Genomic DNA, 18,575 nt, shown 5'->3' on the forward strand with positions numbered 1-18,575 from the left:
AAGGGTACAACTTAAAATATATAACAGAGGCCTGGTTCAAACTTAAAAATTTTAATGACAAAATCCTAAACCTTACATTAAGCATTAAGCCAAAGGTTCAAAGGACCTTAAAATAACATTTTCCAAGAATAATTTACAGTTTGTCAGAGAGTCAGAGAAGCAACTTGTATACTACATTACAGATATAGGAACTACCTTGTTTTTGTTTTTTTATCTCAAAACGGACTGCACTCACACTCTTACGCCTATTTTCAATCTTTTTTATCCAGGCTTTTTTATCCACTTCAAAACCTGAAAGTTTAATTGACCAAGCCGTCTGATTCAGAACATGAACCAGCTCTTTAGGCTCAAGGTCTTTTTTTACTTCTATCATCCGACCTCCATTGCATTTTACTGAACATTCTTCAAAGTCAAAGAAGGCTTTAGCCTGTGCTCCCACCAGTAAGTGCATTCCTCAACAGTTTTTAACACAACATGTGAGTTTTCTTTGAAGAGAATTATGTACTTTAAGCAGAAGGTTTTATTCCAGTTGTACCACAGAGCTACATAGGTTGGTGTGCGCACATTGATATTGATTTCTCTTCTGAGGATATCCATGAACTGCTGATGGTGCTATCAATAATTTGGACACAGACAAGCAGTGGATCTTTAAACCTTAGAGATAAAAAAGAAAAACATTTTGAGGAAACTCATACTTAAGTTTCTTAGCTGTAGCTTTGAACGTTTTCTTTAACAACTGTCACTGGCACTGTCGACTTACAGCTTTGATGTTACCAGTTATTGTTTAGTTATTTAGGGGATTGAGAAAAGGAGATTTCTAATTTGTTATTCTTTGGTCAACAAAACTGTTATTTTTACAATTTTTGTAAACTCTATTTTCAAGGTAACACAATAAACCTGAACCATTAAGGTCTCTTTACATCTAATAAGCAAACATAAGACAAAGTTCAGTGACAACATTTATTCGTTTAAAAGCAAAACAGTAGCACAAAAAGCGATGCAGGAACATATTTACTATAAAAATCTTGCATGATCACATCATTAATAATGTTCAGTACAAAAGTTGTACTGCGGTTCTCAGTCCATAAAGCAACCTGTATTGTGCAGCAGCTTCTGAATGAAAAAAAAAAAAAAAAAAAAACATTAGACAAGAAATCTGAATATTTCTGGGGATGTGCTCTATCCATAGTTCTACATGGTGAGTGTTATTATTTAAGTTATTAAGGATCTTTGAGATTAATATTATTATGATCACTATTGCAGCAGGAGTAGATGTGACCTCATACAGTAGAACTATCCATTAGCTGGAATTGTCTCTGTGAACTTTCATTAACAATCAATATGTGTTCTCTCATAGCTGAAAATGTACATTGTGTCAGTATAAACTAGAACTTTCTTAAAGAGATATCGGTCTTCCAGAAAATGGTTTAAATTTAGGTTCTCTGTTGATTTTGCATCGCAACATTGTCAGTCACAGATGTCTTCTCATCTTGTCTTCATCGAACGGGCTATCCAGATTCAGACAGTCCTTTCTGTAGACACAAAATGCTTTACATTCCTCTTTTCACATGGTGTTCTTGTAAAAAAACTGGATTTGTAACAGGAACTCCCCTTCAATTTAAAACTGTGTTATTACACAGGTAATTAAAGATCCTATTGGCAAGTTGTTAAATTAATTAATTACCAATTAACAATTAATAACAGAATAACCGTTGTGTAGCTTTTTTCACTGTATTTTCTGAGGAAGCTGAATTGCTGATGTTTAAAATACTTTTTTTTTTTTTTTACATTTGAAGGATAACTCAAGCATGGAGGCGCTGAATTTAAGATTGGACCCTTTTCACTTGAGCTTGAAAATTGTAGTTTATTAAATTGAATGGAATACTGGAAGAAATCTAATCCACAGAAGCGTGACAACTCAGCAACTCCCGCTGCTGAGGCGGAATTTATTCTACAACCAAAAGCTACTTTATGGCCTTTGTCATGATTTGTTCAAAATTAACAAGATCATTTTTTTAATTGAATTAAAAAGTTGATGTTTATAGAGACATATAACAATAACATTTGAAATCTCATCACTAGTTTCATTAAGCCCTATCGTTAAGTTCCACTTCATTGTTCTTTTACTAAATGATCACTCAAACTAATGACTCTGAAGTTAGTATGTGTTAATGTCCATAGCAGATGATGAAAATCAGTTACAAAGGCTGAGTTTATTTAGTTTAGTTTAGCAAAACCTAAGTGTCACTTCAAAAGAAAACCTTCAATTATTGCAGCACTGTAAATGTTAAGTCATTTGTTCCTTTGGGTCAGTTATTCATCATCAGCATCTGCAGCCACGTCACAGTTATGAAACACAACCATGTGACCATGCAGGTGATCACCTTCAAAAGCTCATTTCTCCTAACCATCCAGTTGTCTCACACACTTCATAAAAGGCTCCAGCTGATGGGAGGAAAAGAGAGACATCATCTAAAGCACACAGCTCATGCAGACAGAAATAAAAACAACAGCAGAAGTCGCATAAAGTGGAGAATGTTTATAAAAACAAAACAAACACTGACATTCATAATGAGAAAGATATTGTTTCTTGCCAGCATTGTACATGTTACAGTTTGCATGGCTGTTGTTGAATCGTATATCTTGAATGCCATACAAGTCCAGTCCGTGTGTATGAAAATAGTTCTTTGGTATTTTGAAACAGAGGTTTTCCACCTATTCTGCACTGTAAACAAAACATTGAGCTCATATCACACGTCAGCCCTTTCAAAAATTACAATATGAAAAATTAGGCAGCAGACAAAAAACTCACATCCATATTGTAGATATCATGTCGTAAACACGTGACATAATGCCTGAAGTTAATACAAATATTGTAAAATGTCATCACAGTTAAACTCTCTGCAACTCTGAAGCGCTCCAGAGGCGTCATTGGATAGTGAATATGAACTGGAAGAAACTGTGTCTTCAAGTCTGAGAGGTTTGCCGTAGATCTTCCAACATGCTTTCAAAAGCTTGCTTTAAAAGCAGCGAGCACATTCAGAACCATAACAGCAAGAGACCCAACTACTACTGTCGACACTTTCATAAATCAGTCATTTAAAAATGTTATAAAGGGAGTGGAGTCAGATTTTTCTTTTTGCCATGAGTTTTTTGGGATTCAACTGTAGGTGGCAGCAACGTAGAAGTAAATGGTCCACACTCCATGCATCAATTGTGTCTGTTAGTTTTAGTGTCACCCATGAAAATAATAAAAAATTCAATAGTTCATTAAAGTAAACAAGGCAGTCCAGAGTCTAAAACGGAAGAGTCAATTGTTAACCTCAGTGTAAATTACATATATTTGCACATATTTAATAAAAGAAAACAAATTTGTAGAAAATCTGTGGTCAAAGCTAATATGTGGCACTTTCCTGCGACATCCACAAGGCAGTTTCCAAAGATAAAGTGCATCAAGTTAATCAGTCATGACCCAAGTTAAACTATTTTAACAGCAGGTTCCACTTTCTAAGATGTTTTTTGAAAGGTTTAATTATACAGCAATGGTTATCGGACGTTTCAGCAGTCTCAAGTCTGTAAGGCACTGGCTGTTCCTTATTTTTGATTTTATTTGCATTTTAACTACTATGAATCTATTTTAGCCCTAAATGTAGTGTACAGTTTCATATCCAACCACAGTTTTCCTTGTCTGTCTCTGTAATGAACTAAAAGCAATTGTATAATGCCTCTTCTTTAGTTACAGCCAACACAGTTAGAGCCAATCAAAATCCCGTATCATCAGGTAAGTAAACTTCAAGAAGGTGCTTGTGCCCAGCAACAAATGACAGCATGAGAACACTTTAACTAATGTGGACCTCAGCCTCTGGTTTAATGCCATGCTGAGCATTGTTCAGAGGCAAATATTAAGAGCTGAGGTCTGCTCAGAGTCTATATGAGCCTTTGCCCAATGTTTTCCTGCAGCCACAGCAGCAGAGGCTGGAGAGAGCTCGGCTCATCGGGCACAGCCTCTGTGTATATCTGCAGGAGTACCTCTTGTAAAACAAACAGCAGAGGCAAGCTCATGCTCAGTAGCTCATACAGCAATGTATAGTCCTGGGCGTTTCCCCTCAGGTGGGCGACGAAGGCCTGTGCTGCACCGCGCACACAGCGGGACAGGTACCAGGGGGCGTTACACACAGTACGAGTCACACTCAGCGGCCAGCTCAGCTGTTTCCTTATGAATAAGCTGAAGGTACCTGCTGCAGGTTGGCTCTGCAGGCCAGCCATGCACGAGTCTCCATCAGCAGGACTTTGCTCCTGATTTCCAACGCCACAACGATTCTAAGACAGAGGATGTGATGGAGAGACATTAGGATTGTAGCCAAAAAAGGACTGGTGGGATCATGAAGTTCAAGATACTCACTGAGCGCAGAGAAAAGTTCCTCCTTGGGTTTGTCCCGTTGTTTCTTTGATCAAAATGAAGTTTGCAGTACAATTTCCCTGTATGATTACAACAGATGTCAGGAGAAGGTACAGCCAGAAAAGAAAATGATTTAAATGCTGATCTTATGTAACATGACAACACAAACCCTGTTCAGAGTCAAAGGCGTGCGCTCCCTGTCGCAGAGCCGAGCTGCAGGTTGAGCAGCGAAAGCACTCCCTGTGGAAGTAGAGCCCCTCAGCACAGACCTTTTCCACCATATAAACACGCCTCCCGCATGAGTGGCACTTGTCACCTGACTGGGAGAAGGTCCGTCGCACTGAGCCGCCCTGGGGAACAGAGGAAAGTCAGTGACAAAGGTGCAAAACAAAAAAGAGAAAGAAATCTTAAAAGCAGATGGTGATAGGCTTTGATGTGACACACCGTGTTATAATACATGCACTATAGTGGGCATATTTCTAATGCACACAGTATTAGAAATTCTTCTGGATTTATTTTCTTCTACGTTTTTCTCAGTAACAAGTCTTTGTGAATGTTCAATGTTGAATCGGGTCTCGATCTTTCTCAGGTTTTTGTCTAGTTTTTGATTTTTCATTTACTTTAAGTGTTTTCTTAATTTCAGTGGAAAGGAATGAAAATTTCACATTATTGTCATTTCTTCTTGCCTCAAGGCCCGCATAGCAGCTTTTCTTTCTTTTTTTATGATTTTTATTCAACCTTGATGATGCTGATATGACATCTTAAAATATAATAACATCATATTTTTAGTTGTCCGCCCATCTAATTATCGCAGTATCTTGGAAACACCTTGACCGAACTTCTTCAAATTTGGCACAAAGGTCCACTTGAAGTAAAAAAAAAAACTGAGTTTGGTGATTAAATATTAAGGTCACTAACATCTCATAATATCTGCTTTTGGGCATAATTTTCAAATTCATAAGAAAATAATGATGAAGTCTATTTTGCAGGTCTTGTGTTGATGACTTTGTGATATTTACCTTGAATTTGCTTCAGTCACTTTTTTGGTTTGTTCGTTTCAGAAGAAATAAAATTTTGTACTTAGTCAGCCCCTTGTGGAGGGCTGCCATGCTCAGTAGAAACAAAAGTGAATATTATGAGCAGGGAGAGCGCTGATGTGAAGCGATGGTGTCAAGATAAGCATCACATTGAGCTGTGTTCATGAATTTTCTTGCTTCGTGCTTAGCTACTATATCATGTTGAGTATATCTTGAGTCACAGAGGTATGGGGCTCCAAAAGCAAACAATATATATCTGCAGACGTTTACTAGGGAACACAAAGTTCTAGAAAGCAAGTGACATAATTATAGAAAGAGGAGAATCACCACATTATACTGTTCATGGTTCTAAATAAAATCCCGGTTGCTCATCAGCAATTGGATTTGCACTAAATTTAAAATAAACACACTGTATATTAAAATAGTCCAAGTCCTGCTCTAACATCTGGTTACTGAGATGGAGCGGGCTGTTTCGGAAGGGTGGAGCAGAGAAACCCACAAAGTGCCACCACAAGAACACACACTTCAGCTCTGTGAGCACTGCTGCTAATTAAAAGCATAAGAGGCAGAAGCAGCAGTCAGTAGCAAAACTCTCATGCAAAGCGCTGATTTTTTTTTTTTTTTTTTTTTTTTTGCTTCAACGAATAAATATAATCTACAATACCCATCTATCAGTACTACATCCAAAACCGTATATCAATAGTGATAATAACGGTGGCTGGTGATAAAGACAGGCTGTAAGCAGCCTGTGGCGAGGACTCACTGTGTTTCATCTGGTCTGGTGAGAAACGGCTCTTACTGTGATTATTAAAAACGTATAGCTCCTTCAACTCAACACTCAGGTGATTTACAGTGTGGTGAGAATGTTATCATCCGGGGACCAATCTTATTTTTATTATTTTACTGGATTTGCTGGATTGGACCAAATAGTGGTTTTGACATTTGGTGCTAACATTGATTAGTAAAGACTGAAATGTTGTGACTAAACTATACTATACTATACTGTTCTCTGCTGCACAACATAATGGATGAATGATATAAGTGGCAACATGCAACCCGTGATCCCAAATGAGTTTATTTGCATATGGAAATATACAAATAAACAAACTGCAGAGGAGCAGGTGGTGCAAAGCAGAGGACCAGGGCGAGGTCACAGATCAAGCTTAAGATAGTCACCTTCACTACAGCAGAGCCGTCTCCTGAGAACAACCCACTAAGGTGAACACCTTTTTCCTTTATACTCTTTGTGTAAAACTCTTTAGTCTGTTGTGCCTGAGCTTTTTTCTGCAGGATGACACAGAGCACAGGTACAAAAGAAAAACCATCACTCTCACCTCCTTAGTGCAGCAAGTTCTCACACATATGTAGCGCTCTCCGTGTGCAGACATAATTAGGTAGATTAATATCTGAATAAGTCCTGCACAGTTAAATGATGAAAGAGCTTTCTGTTCTGCTCCTCCAATGAGACGCAGGATTTGATAGCTATGTGTGCATTTCCAGGAGGACATCAATGACGTAGCCATGTGAAATGAAGGCAGCACGATTACATTTCACATCCCACTTGATGTAGTTACTCATACTGTACTGGGACAGGACTCAATGAATCAAAGTGAAATTTCACAGCACAACAATTACACTGAAGGTTAGGTAACCCTAACCCTACATACTGATAATATAACATTGTGAAAAAAAATGTTCACCCATTCATTATGTTATCAGTAGAGTTAAAGGGTTGGTATCATATCTGAAGGTGGCGACTCTACTTTATCACATAAACAGTGGAGACTGAGGGGGCACAACTACCCTGCCTCTGTCCAAAGTTCCCTCTCTGACCAAAATATCTCACCAAAATAGGAGCAGCAGCACATAAATCTCCCACAAACTGTCTTTCATAAAATGAACTGCGCAGATGAGACCGATTTGGGTGATGTGCAGTATATTTGAATTTTATACAAAGCCAGTCTGCTGCAAATTTTTTTAAACTAATTGTGTTCTGCTTTCAGCTCTATGTGTGAATTTACTAATCTATCCAAACTGCACCTTCAGTAAACGCTGTTGGACTACAAGATGCATTATATAACAATCAGAAGCATGAAAGCAGCAACAGAAGGGGAAAGAGCTGAAAACACCATGGAAAGTTTTCCAGCTTCAGAAAGCGAATTCAGTCATAAGATTAAAGGATGAGCTCAAAAAACACTGACAGGTATCAGATATGTAAGGAGAAGTTGTCCAACAAATGAAACTGCTATTGAAACCACACACATTACCTATTCTCCTCATTTAGTTCTACAGTAAATGACTTGTCAGCATGAAGAATTTTGCAGGCTGGCTCTGACCAGACTCCACACAGACTGGCCAGTAATCAGACGTCTGCCTCAGCTTGTGCCAGGTCTGTAGGCCTGCTCTTTCCATTTTTGTCAGGTTGGATAATTAGGGGCTGACTTCACCATCTGACTACACATTACACAAACCTAAAATGTATAATCAGACCATAATATATAATCAACATTTTATCTGAGGCCTTTTTGGAGATCAGAACATGCAGCAGTAACAGCAGGGTTAGCAGACACTGAGGAAGACAGCAGACAGAAGTTAAAGATATGACAGCAGAGTTCACCTCAGAGATGTGTTCATCCACCTCCCTGAGGCGCTGGAGGACTCTTGACATGAATTGGATAGCTGAGAGGCAGGAGGAAGAAGCAGCAGGAGGGTCTAGACACTCAGGCTGAGCCTGGGACTTCCTCTCAGTGTCATTTTCAGCAACATGTCTGAGCTTCACTACAGAAAATGGATGCTGGGATTGAGGCTGGGTGTGGGTTTTCTGCAGAGTCTTTGGTGGCACAGAGGCTAACTGCTGTGCTGCTTTTCTAATTGTGATTTCAAACTGAAAGGGATGAAATAGAGCAGTGAAAATATGAGCCCTGGCATGTTTGATTGTTCATCAGTAACCAAATAATGAGGAAGGAATGAGGGGTGTAGATAACCTATGTAACAATACAGTTTATTTTATATGTTTCAGTCCATTAACTAGGAATTAGCCATTGAGATTGATCTTCTCATCACAGTTGTGAGCAGGTACTGAGTTGAAAATATTGACCTTGCAAATCAACAGCCAAAAGCTCAATTCAAATTAAAATCACATTATTAACCTTTTTGTCCCTCAGGATCCCTTTAGTTTCTGTTGTGGGTTAGATTTTCCAAAGAATTAGCTCATGAACACAATGCTCTTAATGCAGCACTTTGTGTCAGGTGGGACTGGATTGTGTTGCTACATAAGTTAAGTAAGTTTCGTTCTAGAATTAGACTCTGAGTGAGTCATCACTAAAGAATGTCAAAATAGCAGTATGATCTGTTGAATGTCTATAGGTAATGGTATTTTCCTGCGCCTTACACATGGCTAGGGTGTGCTATTCAAGGACGTGTACATACAGTGTATGGAATGTCCTTCCAAGTGTGTTTGTTTTGGTGTTAAGTGTTTTTTGTGAATTATACATAAGGACCCAATAGAGCTGGTGTTTTTTCAAGCCTAGCTGTTCCTGGCTACCTGTATCTCAGGAGGAGGTCTAGGTAGGACTGGAGGCCTGAGTTTTTTGTGCAGACTCTTGGGCAGATCAGGAGTTTGCTGCAGTAGTGGTGCCGTCTGATAGTCTGACTGTGATTTTACAGAAAATGTGAGAAAGATGGTTAATACAGAAGCACAAACAGAGCAAAGGCTGAGAGATTTAAATGCTGGAAATAACAGACAAGAGAAGACTTTGGTTACATTACAAGAAGGAAAATTTTGTCAGATTAAAACCACAGACCACTGTATGAGTTCCAGCTCACAACAAGCGAAATTTAAAACATATTTATGATCCATGAAAAAGACAGCAAATGGCCCCTTGTAACATTCTGCTGTCAGGAAAAATGTAAAAAGTCTCTATCTGGAGATACGTGACCAGATGAATGGATACATGGAAACTGGCTGAGGAATGGAATGGAAATGGAAACAAAGTATTTTTGTCATACATACATACACATACAGTTTACATCCTTGAAAACAAAGTAGGATAAAACACTAAGAAATATAGAGACTCTTTTAAAACTTGTTTTGTTTTTTCTTTACCTGTGTTCTTCGGATGGTGTGGCTGGGTGTGCTTTCAAATTTGGCCAGTAACTGTGTAGCCATTGAGCGCACTTTATTTTCTTTGGGATCCCGTCCCTCGCGGTCTGAGGGACCTTTACTGGACAAATTAGTGGCCTAAAGAGAAACAAAAGTGTTCTTCAGTGAGTATTATAAGTCTGGATAGCTGTCACTTCTGAAATGTGATATAGTTTATTGACACACCTCCTCCAGATAACATAACTTTCGTCTCCTTTTATAAATGGGATCTGTACCATCTGGCCTCTTTTCTTCCTAAAAGTACAGAGTGCAGATATGATGTAAATCTGAATCCCCTGAAGTCCCAAGACAAACAGTTTCAAACCACCAATAAGATCCTGTCAACTAATGGCGCTGACATTCCATAATATTAATTTCACATGAAAATCAGATTTAAAAATGTGGCGTTACCTTCGGAATCCTTTTCCTGGGCAGCGCAACATTTAGCGCATTATTATTACTTCTGACTTCCTTCGGTGGATAATCCTCATTGTTTTCATCAACTCGTTTGGACCCTGCAGCATAACGTGACCACATTACAGTTTTTACATTTTCCACCGCACGCAGCCGCAAACGTCAGACAATATCAATGCATTGTGTCAGTACAGATTAGGAAAAGACTGGAATGGTCTGGAATAAAAGAGAGTTGCTGCATTTCTGAGGAGGAATGTTCCTGTTAAATAAAAACCATAAAGCCTTGGTTAATCACTCAGCTGTGTGTCAGAGAAGGGTAAGTTGTTATCATAGGACTAATAGCTCTTTTGGTGTTAATGGCGTCTGTTCTTATGTTGTCAAGGATCTCAGACTACTGCAATCCACAGCTATGTTACAACTACACATTCCTCTCATGCCATTATACTTGACAAGTTTTCACAAGAAACCATAAGAGATTTAATATCTTTGACTGAAATCTAAGGTTTTCTTCTTAGTTATAGAACAAAGCCTGAAATAAAAGAAAAATAATATACAAACAACAGGCCTCGGTATGTGCAATTAATGAAACAGAGTAAAAAGAGCTGAGTAGAGCCAAGTAGAGCCAAAAGAGTCAAGTAGAGTCAAGTCAGGTAAAAAAGAGTCCAGATGAATAAAGTTACAATACCATAGATACTGTATATTGAGTGGAACAGAGTCAAGTTGAGTAGAGCAGAGCAGAGCAAAGCTGAGTTGAGTAAAGTCAAGCAGAAAATGGCAAGGTCAGTTAGACAACAGTTCAGTGAAATTAAGTATATCAGAGTTCAGTACAGAGGACAGCCCAGTTCAGTACCTGACACAGGTAGCGGTGTCCCACGGAACAGCTCATAGAACTTGGACAGGTAGGTGATCATCCTGGTCTTATCCAGCTCCTCACCAGAACTCAGCTCCTTCCCAGACACTGATGACTGGATCCCAAATTCCCTCTCACTGATGTCCAGGGCCAGCTGGAGGTTTGTAGCGTGGTCGTCTTCCTTTAATGAATCAAAATCTCTGGCAGAGGCAGGAAAAGTTTTTATTAATCATAATGATTTTTTTTACATACATTTTCTTTTGAAATATTTCAACAGCAAAGCTTTTTTTGTTTAAACTGCAGACTTAATTGATTGACCTTTTTTATTTTTCCATGAATATCAAGACAGGATTCCTACAGTAAGATTTATAGCGAAGACTGTTTGCTATCAGACATTCTCATCTCCAGATGACAGAGTAAGCCACTGATATGAGAACAGCTGGCGTCAGCACGATGGAAAGGCCCCACAGAGAACTATTTCACCCAACTTTCAATGCGACAGAAGAATGGCATTCTGAAACCATAAACCATAAATTACCAATGGGTGAAAAGAAAACAGCTCTGACGTCTTTGCCTGCAGTGACAGCGTGCAGTCAGCATCAGAAATAATGCAGGATGAGAGCAGTGACATAGCAGCAGCACACACAAAAATTGTTGTTGCGCTGTATATTCAGAGACTCCCTCCTCCTTCTCCTTCTTCTCTCTGCAGTTTGCTTATTGAGGAAGGAAGGGGAAAAATGCCAGTGGTTCCTGGAAACTCAAAGCACCACATGAAATCATAGTTGCATGTGGTGAGGTATGAACGCAATGATTGAAGAGAGAGAGGATATAATTAGATGTATATATGTACAAATCTACAGTTGCAATGACAAATTCCAGGCTCTGCAAGTCAGCCTAACCCTAAGGATAGAAACTAACGTATACTTTCTGCTTTTTAGGGAGGATTTTGCTGTGCTCTCAGAGTACACCTGAGGACACTAAGCTCAACATGAGCAGTTTTTCTCCATAGCTCCAGATCAACATTACTTTGAACTACAGTATATGCCACTGAGTAATTAGCATTTTTGGAGCACATTAACGCAGGTACTGTAAAAACAAGTATTCAGAATCGATAACCTCAAAGGAAAGCTGCAATGCAGACATCATTTCACATTCATCAGCACATTTTTTAAAAAACTTTTCCTCAGCCAGTTGTTACGAAAGGTGTACAGACTTCATTCTTCAGTGACGTAGATTTTTTTTTTTTTTCACATGAATGTGGGTGTGCGTTGAAGAGATAAGATAAAGTGAATGAGGTACTGTGTAGCTGTAATCTGATGTGTGTACGCACATCAGCTGAGGGTTGAACCTGTGGATGAGGGCACAGAGGGCCATGCCGCTTTTCCAGGAAGACGTCAGATCTGTGATCATCACATTCCTGTAGCCCTCCGTCTGTTTTTGGCACCATGTAAGAAGCCTTGACGGTCTGATCTCTGACTCTAAAAGAGAACGGATGAAAGTCATGTTATTCATGTAATCTTATGGCATCTTATCAAAAGGGATGCAGGTGTTAAATAATCAGCCATCAGAAAATGAAAGGACCAACAAAGTAAATTAGGTAGCAGCACACAGGACTCTTCCTGTTAAACCCACCTCGTCTGTAGAGATTGACAGGCCGCCGTATGGTAGCAGCACGCTCCAGAGAGCAGGAATTCAGCTCTCCACTAATGTACAAGTGACGCACCTGAAACAAGAAGGTAAGAGGAAAATAATTACACTCAGGACTTTCAAGAATGTGTGCAGATATCTGAAAGAATTAACCAATAACAAAGCCAGGGAGTACTCCTTCCCACCTGATGCGGCCTGACACAGGAGAAGTTGAGGTTAGGGTATCGAGTTCCAGGGTCGATGGTGTACAGCTCAAAATTTTTGGCCATGTTTTCTGGTGTCGTCTGTGGAAGTAGCCTGTAAATGCCCTCCCTGCAGAACAACAAGAAACATATGAACCAGTTTCCTATCATATAATGCTTTTGTGTGTGTGTGTGCGTGTGCGTGTGTACCTTTCTGCCAGCACCTCCAACACTGTCTGACCTTGAGCCCAACTCTTTACCATCCAGGCTGTGTCAAATGCAGCCAGGAAGCCTCTCGCACAGCCTGTCCCCATTGGCCAGAAGGGCTGCGCAGACACGCATCACAAATACACAAAACAATGTCAACACTTAAGTCTAAAAGTGTAAAAAAAAAACAAACAAAAAAAAAAAAACATAATGGAAAATATGCTTGTGAAAACAATTAGTAGCCCAAAAATCATTTTTATTTTGAGGAAGAACCAAGAAATACAAGTGAAATAACACACCAGCAATGCTGAATAACCCTGCTGCCACTCTGAAGTCACATGACTCCAGCGAGCTTCTCCTTACCTCCAGCAGGCTGTCGCCAACCAGCGCTACCAGCAGCTGGTGCCCAAATCTCTCCCTGACTAGAGCAGCGTTCTCTGAGGCATGCATGCTTGTGAAGTCAAACATTGCTACATCTGGCTGCCCGCAGTGGTTCATGGCAAAATCCAGTGTGGGAAGTTGATAGTTGGTGCCAAAGTCAGCTGCCTCTCGGGCGTAGCAAAGAAGAGCTTCCTGGTCAACATTTTCACTGCTCAGCAGCTTCTGGGTGTCTATGTAATCCTGTTGGAGAAGTATGGCAGTCAAGGGGAGTTCAGACAGTGCAAGTCTAACAGACCAAGACTAATTTGTTTATCACCTGTTTCCCTTGAGACTTTTTTTGGGATTGTTGCATACAGTTGTCAAATAAAAGCCCTACAATATATCCTCTGAATAAATGAGTTAAAAAAAGACGCTGAAACACACACAAGTATCCAGGTCTTTGATCTGCAAAGGTCTGCTTCATTTCCAACAATGTTTGGGAATCAAAGATGGACATTTGACCTTTAGACAGCATATTCTGCTTACATTAATGACAACTCCTTTGTCCAGCAGGCTCTGTTTCTTGGCAGTCATCACAAAGTAATGCGTGTTGTCCTTGTAGTACACAATGTTCTCCAGATCAATACCTGCAACAAATGACATGTCTACAACCTTTGAAATGGACCAAGGAAATACCCCCCGTGGTTGACAATACATTTTTTCAGCTGTCTGCTGGAGGTTTGAGAAGTTCCCATGAAAAGTACAGTCAAGTTTACTGATTACAGCAAGAGCAAACACAACAGAAACCCAAAGGATTTCTGAACGTCTGTCTGGAGCACAGACAGCAAAACAGGGCACTGCACATTTCCCACCTGTCTCCTCTTTGAGGTCAAGGAAGAACTTCTGGTTGAAGATGAAGGCCACTCCGCTGATCTCTTCCACTTTGGCCTCTGCAGTTGTGTTCCTGTTGATGAAGTTGGCTGTGATGGCAATTGCCAGTTTACCCCTGAACTCCTTCCTTTTGAAACCTGGGAGAAAAAAAGAAACAGTAAGTGAGAGAAAGACAATAACGTAAAAAAGGGGGATAAGAGAAGACCTTAACTATAATTACAAGACAGTTATTATCGGATAAGACGCAGTTTACCAGAGTGAGTCTTCACAGAACCTCACAACAGCATTTGCCTTCAAAGTTAAAACCAAAACTCCAAGCAGACTTCAAATAGACCGAAATGAAGGTTCATCATTTAACTGCTGGATCACAGATTAGTGCTGTATGCAACAGTAGCAAAGGCTTGAACTGTTGTCACAACCATTGCACACAGTGACAGTAAAATCACAGGGGCGGGCAGGCTCTCTCCCTATTTGTGAGTATTTACAACTGTGTTACCGTAGCTATGCTACGAAAAGCAGACGGACTGCAGGAATAAAATCATCCCCCGAGGTTTCTTCATAATTTGAGAATGAGCTACACGTCCTGTTCGGCCCAAAAATGCCCTTTTTAGGACTAAACATCTGATGTGAATTGGTCATTTGATGACAGCATTTTTAAGAGGCAGACCAAAAACAGTGAGACATAAGCGATGGTTGTAATCATTGAGCCTATTTATGGACAGCACTGGTGTTTTACGTTTCCCATTGGGAAAGGTCAATAGCTTCATACAATTCTAACATTGCAGAAGGTGAATTTTATCTATAGCTCCACAGTAGTACAAGTTATTCAAATGGAAATATCAGCTGTTCAAAAACAGGTCTACCAGATTGTATCTGATTGCACTCCAAAATCCTGAAAGATAAAAACCTAAGAGGATGGTGATGATACTTAAAAATATCTTCAGATGAAACATATATTCAGGTGTATGTCAAAACAGACACATTTACATGTATCTATAAAAATATTTATTTTTTCAGCTATTTTAAATCGTGTCAAACAATGTGGGAGGGATTTAGCGGGAGGGGGGTGACATCATTGCTAATATGAGACTTTGTCATCAGACGTCCTTGAGACATCTGATCACCATACTAATCCTTCCTTTTTTTTTTCGGTCTTCTCACCTTCAAGAGTGTTCCTGCGTCCATCTGCCCCAACAACAACATCAAACTCAAAGTTAGCCACAGGGTGATCACTGGGTCGGATTGCAGCCCTCCACCCAAGCCCTGAGAGGAAAACAAAGACAGAGACGGAGTGAGAGAGGTGAAAATACTCCATAAAATAAATCCAAGGAACCTTGTTTTCCTGAGGCATGTCAGCACATAAGGGTTGGTATTTTGCACAAGTCTCCTTCAAAACACCTTTTCTGCTTCCTGGACCTCTCTGGCATCTGTCATGCTTGGATAATTATTCATTTTTCAGCGCTGACATGATTAATGATGAGAATTCATACTCTCTTTATAGCATTGTCGCTGTTCAAGGTTTCATTGCTGTTGTTCTCGCGTGAGGCCTGCTCTCACTGCGATGCAAAACAAGAGACAGGGCTATGCCCGATCCGTGCCCCAATCAAAATCATCACCCTAATCAACAAAATGCAATGCGAGGAAGCACCTGTGACACAAGAGGAAACGGTGATGGCTGATATTATGCTGATGTACAACAAGAATGGTTCAGATCTGTAACTTCCACTGCATCTGCGCTGGAGAGTGTCAGTGTTGATTGGTGCCCAAATGAAATGTAGCGTGTGTTAACTGTGAGACTAACAATGGCTGGCTCCAGTGTGTGGCGTTTCAGAAGGGCGAGAGCCGCGCAGGAACGGCTCGGAGGTTCGTACGACACACTTTTACCACCATGTGAAAAATGCATTCCATGATGTCAAGGCCTCAGCTAAGTCCGTCAAAGCATAACAGGAGGGAGATTTCTGTGTCTAAACTTAGGCAAGCCTCTCGTTGTTATCAGTGTATTGACATTACAGCCGAAGAGACAACACATGACAACGCTCTGAATGCTTGAGAGTCTCTGTATGCATTTGGGCAGTACGGACATGGAAGTCAAGCAGTACCCTCAACTAACCTCATCTAATATGACGGAAAACTAGCTTGGTGCCAATATTTGTATTGTGTTTATTGGTGAATGTCAAGGAAATTAAATACTCAGGACCAGAAGTCCCTTGCTGCCAAGCCAGCCACAGCCACAGGAGGGTAAATATAGACCCTCCAGGAGGCTAGAGAGTGTACAGTATCTGTCTGACAAACTGACAAAGCAGCCTGATGTTATTTCGAGCATTACGTGTTATAAAACATCTCAGCATCATCCTACTAAATATCTCTGTTGTGCAACTTCCAGCTGTTTCAATCTTCTCACCTCTCTAAAGCGTGCAGGTCAGAAAACAGCTGTCATAGTCTGCTGTCAGTGTTTGCAGCTGAAGTGAATAAGAAGATGAGTACCGTTGTTTGCCTGATCCTCTGGAGGTTCCAGCAGTTTGACAAACTCCACGTTGATGTGAAATTCAACTGCAACGATGAGAGCGACTTTGAGCAGGATCAGCTGCAGCTGCTGGATGCCTAACAGACACACAGGCACACATTAATGTTTGTATACACGCATGAACTCTGCCAAGCTTTTTGTTCTGTTTGCACAAAGGCTTTTTCTGTTGTTGTCATGTTGAACAAATTAAACAGAACCCACCAATGTTCAAATAACACAGATTTAATCTACAGTAGTAGAACCAGAGTGGTGTCCTGTATAATGTGGCTTTTAATCTAGTCATTTTCTGAAAATATATAGTATATTATTTTTCTTTTCTTTGAACTAGTACCTAGTTCAACTATTGTTCAGTGGAAAGACACTCTGTGCAGAAAAAGACTGTGGAATATTTCTCATGCAGAGCACGTCGCTTGTACCATTTTAGTTTCTTGAGGTCTTTAGCCTGTTTTGTCCTCAATAGGACCCATTTTTGTAAGTCCAATACTCACTGATGTGGTCTATGGCCCCGGCACAGAATTTGCCGTGAAATTGTTTGGCTCCAAGGCCCCGAAGATCATGGATGGTGTAGGGCCAAAGGTGCAGCACATTGTTCCTGGAGAAAGAGTCTCTCTTCTCAATCACCACTACTTTGGCGCCCATCAAAGCGAACTCAATGGCTGTCCGTAGGCCACAGGGACCTCCACCAATGACAAGGCACTAAATAAAAGCAAAAGATAGAATGTTACATCTTCGTCAATAAAAACAGAAGGTTGACTTTTCCTGCAGAGCAGTCTGAGCTGATTAATAGTTCATGACCCGCTTGTTTATTAACATACCAGAGAGTATAAAAAGATGGACATACTTTACTACTGGAGAATTTAGCGTCTGAGTGTCTCAATGAAGGACATTCTAGCAGGATACACACTGACTGAGGACCTTTTCGGTCTTGAGACGATTACTCAAGGCCACCCTAGAGAAGGAGTGTGTGGGTGTGAGGGTGAGTGTGTTAGTAAAACATTACAGACGAGGAAGAACTTTTAGAAGCGCAATCAATCAGGAAATTGCCCAAAAGGGATGTTGATGAAGAACTTCCACCCACTAAACCACGATCTCAACCATCACATATCAAAGGGTCTGGTTCACCCAAAAATGCATGAAGTCAGTTGACTGAGGAAACAGCCTCCGTCTGAGAATGTACAGCTCAAACATGACATCATCCTCTTGGATGACGGATGAAAGTAAACCTTCTTCTTCTATACAGATTAAAAGACACAATACAAAATGTGTGTGTGTGTGTGTGTGTGTGTGTGTGTTGGTTCTTTTCATATTGAATCCAGGCCCAAACCACTTCTGAAGGTTGCCCCTGCTGTGCTCAACAAGGTGGACAGTCTCCTGTCTCGAAAGCCTGACCAAATTAGTGCTGAAAATACCCTTTCACTTCTCCAAGAAGGACTTTGATTTCCTGCTCTTCTGCTCCCCCAACAGTTTGTCAGCCAGTTTGTCTGAGGACTGAATCCTTACACGTTTGAGCAGGAGGACTCAGCTCCTGCCACCCCGCGTCCACCAGCAGGTTAACACAGAAGGTTAAACTAGCTCTACCCATGTCCGTTCTGTGAGACAGTCAGACTGGGTGATGTTTACAGAGCGGCCGGTATCAGCTAACAAAACTCCCACATCACAGCCTTACCATCCCTCTGTTTCTGCACCAAAAACAAGACAACTCTGAGTCACTCTATATTCTCCCCCCTCTGAGCGAGTGATGGAGCTTCAGGGAAGTTTCACTGAGCTTGATAACATTGCTTTTCATCATCTTTTGCCAAAGGCAATCAAGATGAGGTATTCTGAGGTGTGAATCACAAACAGGTGGTGGAAGTGCTGCCTGGACAAGCATGCCTGTAGGCCTGTTTTGTTAGTTTTTTGTTTTTTTACATTGAACAAAGGGTG

General features: G+C 40.4%; 1 protein-coding gene across 7 annotated transcripts in view; it reads right to left on the minus strand.

The window, feature by feature from the left end:
• Positions 1–971: 971 nt before the first annotated feature.
• mical2a (microtubule associated monooxygenase, calponin and LIM domain containing 2a) overlaps positions 972–18,575 on the minus strand; it is a 28,582-nt gene continuing 10,978 nt past the window's right edge. The window contains exons 3-24 of one of the 7 annotated variants that reach the window (XM_029497669.1): positions 17,141–17,348; positions 16,613–16,729; positions 15,290–15,391; positions 14,110–14,265; positions 13,784–13,884; positions 13,241–13,498; positions 12,881–12,996; positions 12,674–12,800; positions 12,474–12,564; positions 12,172–12,319; positions 10,842–11,041; positions 9,989–10,092; positions 9,764–9,832; positions 9,542–9,676; positions 8,981–9,088; positions 8,054–8,320; positions 6,613–6,720; positions 4,569–4,749; positions 4,403–4,479; positions 4,236–4,320; positions 2,385–2,445; positions 972–1,113 (exon numbers count right to left, since the gene is read on the minus strand). In XM_029497669.1, coding sequence (XP_029353529.1) covers positions 2,387–2,445; positions 4,236–4,320; positions 4,403–4,479; positions 4,569–4,749; positions 6,613–6,720; positions 8,054–8,320; positions 8,981–9,088; positions 9,542–9,676; positions 9,764–9,832; positions 9,989–10,092; positions 10,842–11,041; positions 12,172–12,319; positions 12,474–12,564; positions 12,674–12,800; positions 12,881–12,996; positions 13,241–13,498; positions 13,784–13,884; positions 14,110–14,265; positions 15,290–15,391; positions 16,613–16,729; positions 17,141–17,348 — 2,817 coding nt within the window. In that variant the 3' untranslated portion in view covers positions 972–1,113; positions 2,385–2,386. Of the gene's footprint in view, positions 1,114–1,134; positions 1,533–1,720; positions 2,446–2,519; positions 4,321–4,402; positions 4,480–4,568; positions 4,750–6,612; positions 6,721–8,053; positions 8,321–8,980; positions 9,089–9,541; positions 9,677–9,763; positions 9,833–9,988; positions 10,093–10,841; positions 11,042–12,171; positions 12,320–12,473; positions 12,565–12,673; positions 12,801–12,880; positions 12,997–13,240; positions 13,499–13,783; positions 13,885–14,109; positions 14,266–15,289; positions 15,392–16,612; positions 16,730–17,140; positions 17,349–18,575 lie in introns of those variants that run through there. The other 6 variants (XM_029497668.1, XM_029497667.1, XM_029497666.1 and 3 more) reach the window with 6 other exon arrangements.

The sequence above is a fragment of the Echeneis naucrates genome, chromosome 3 (assembly GCF_900963305.1).
Source record: "Echeneis naucrates chromosome 3, fEcheNa1.1, whole genome shotgun sequence".
NCBI classification, from domain to species: domain Eukaryota; kingdom Metazoa; phylum Chordata; class Actinopteri; order Carangiformes; family Echeneidae; genus Echeneis; species Echeneis naucrates.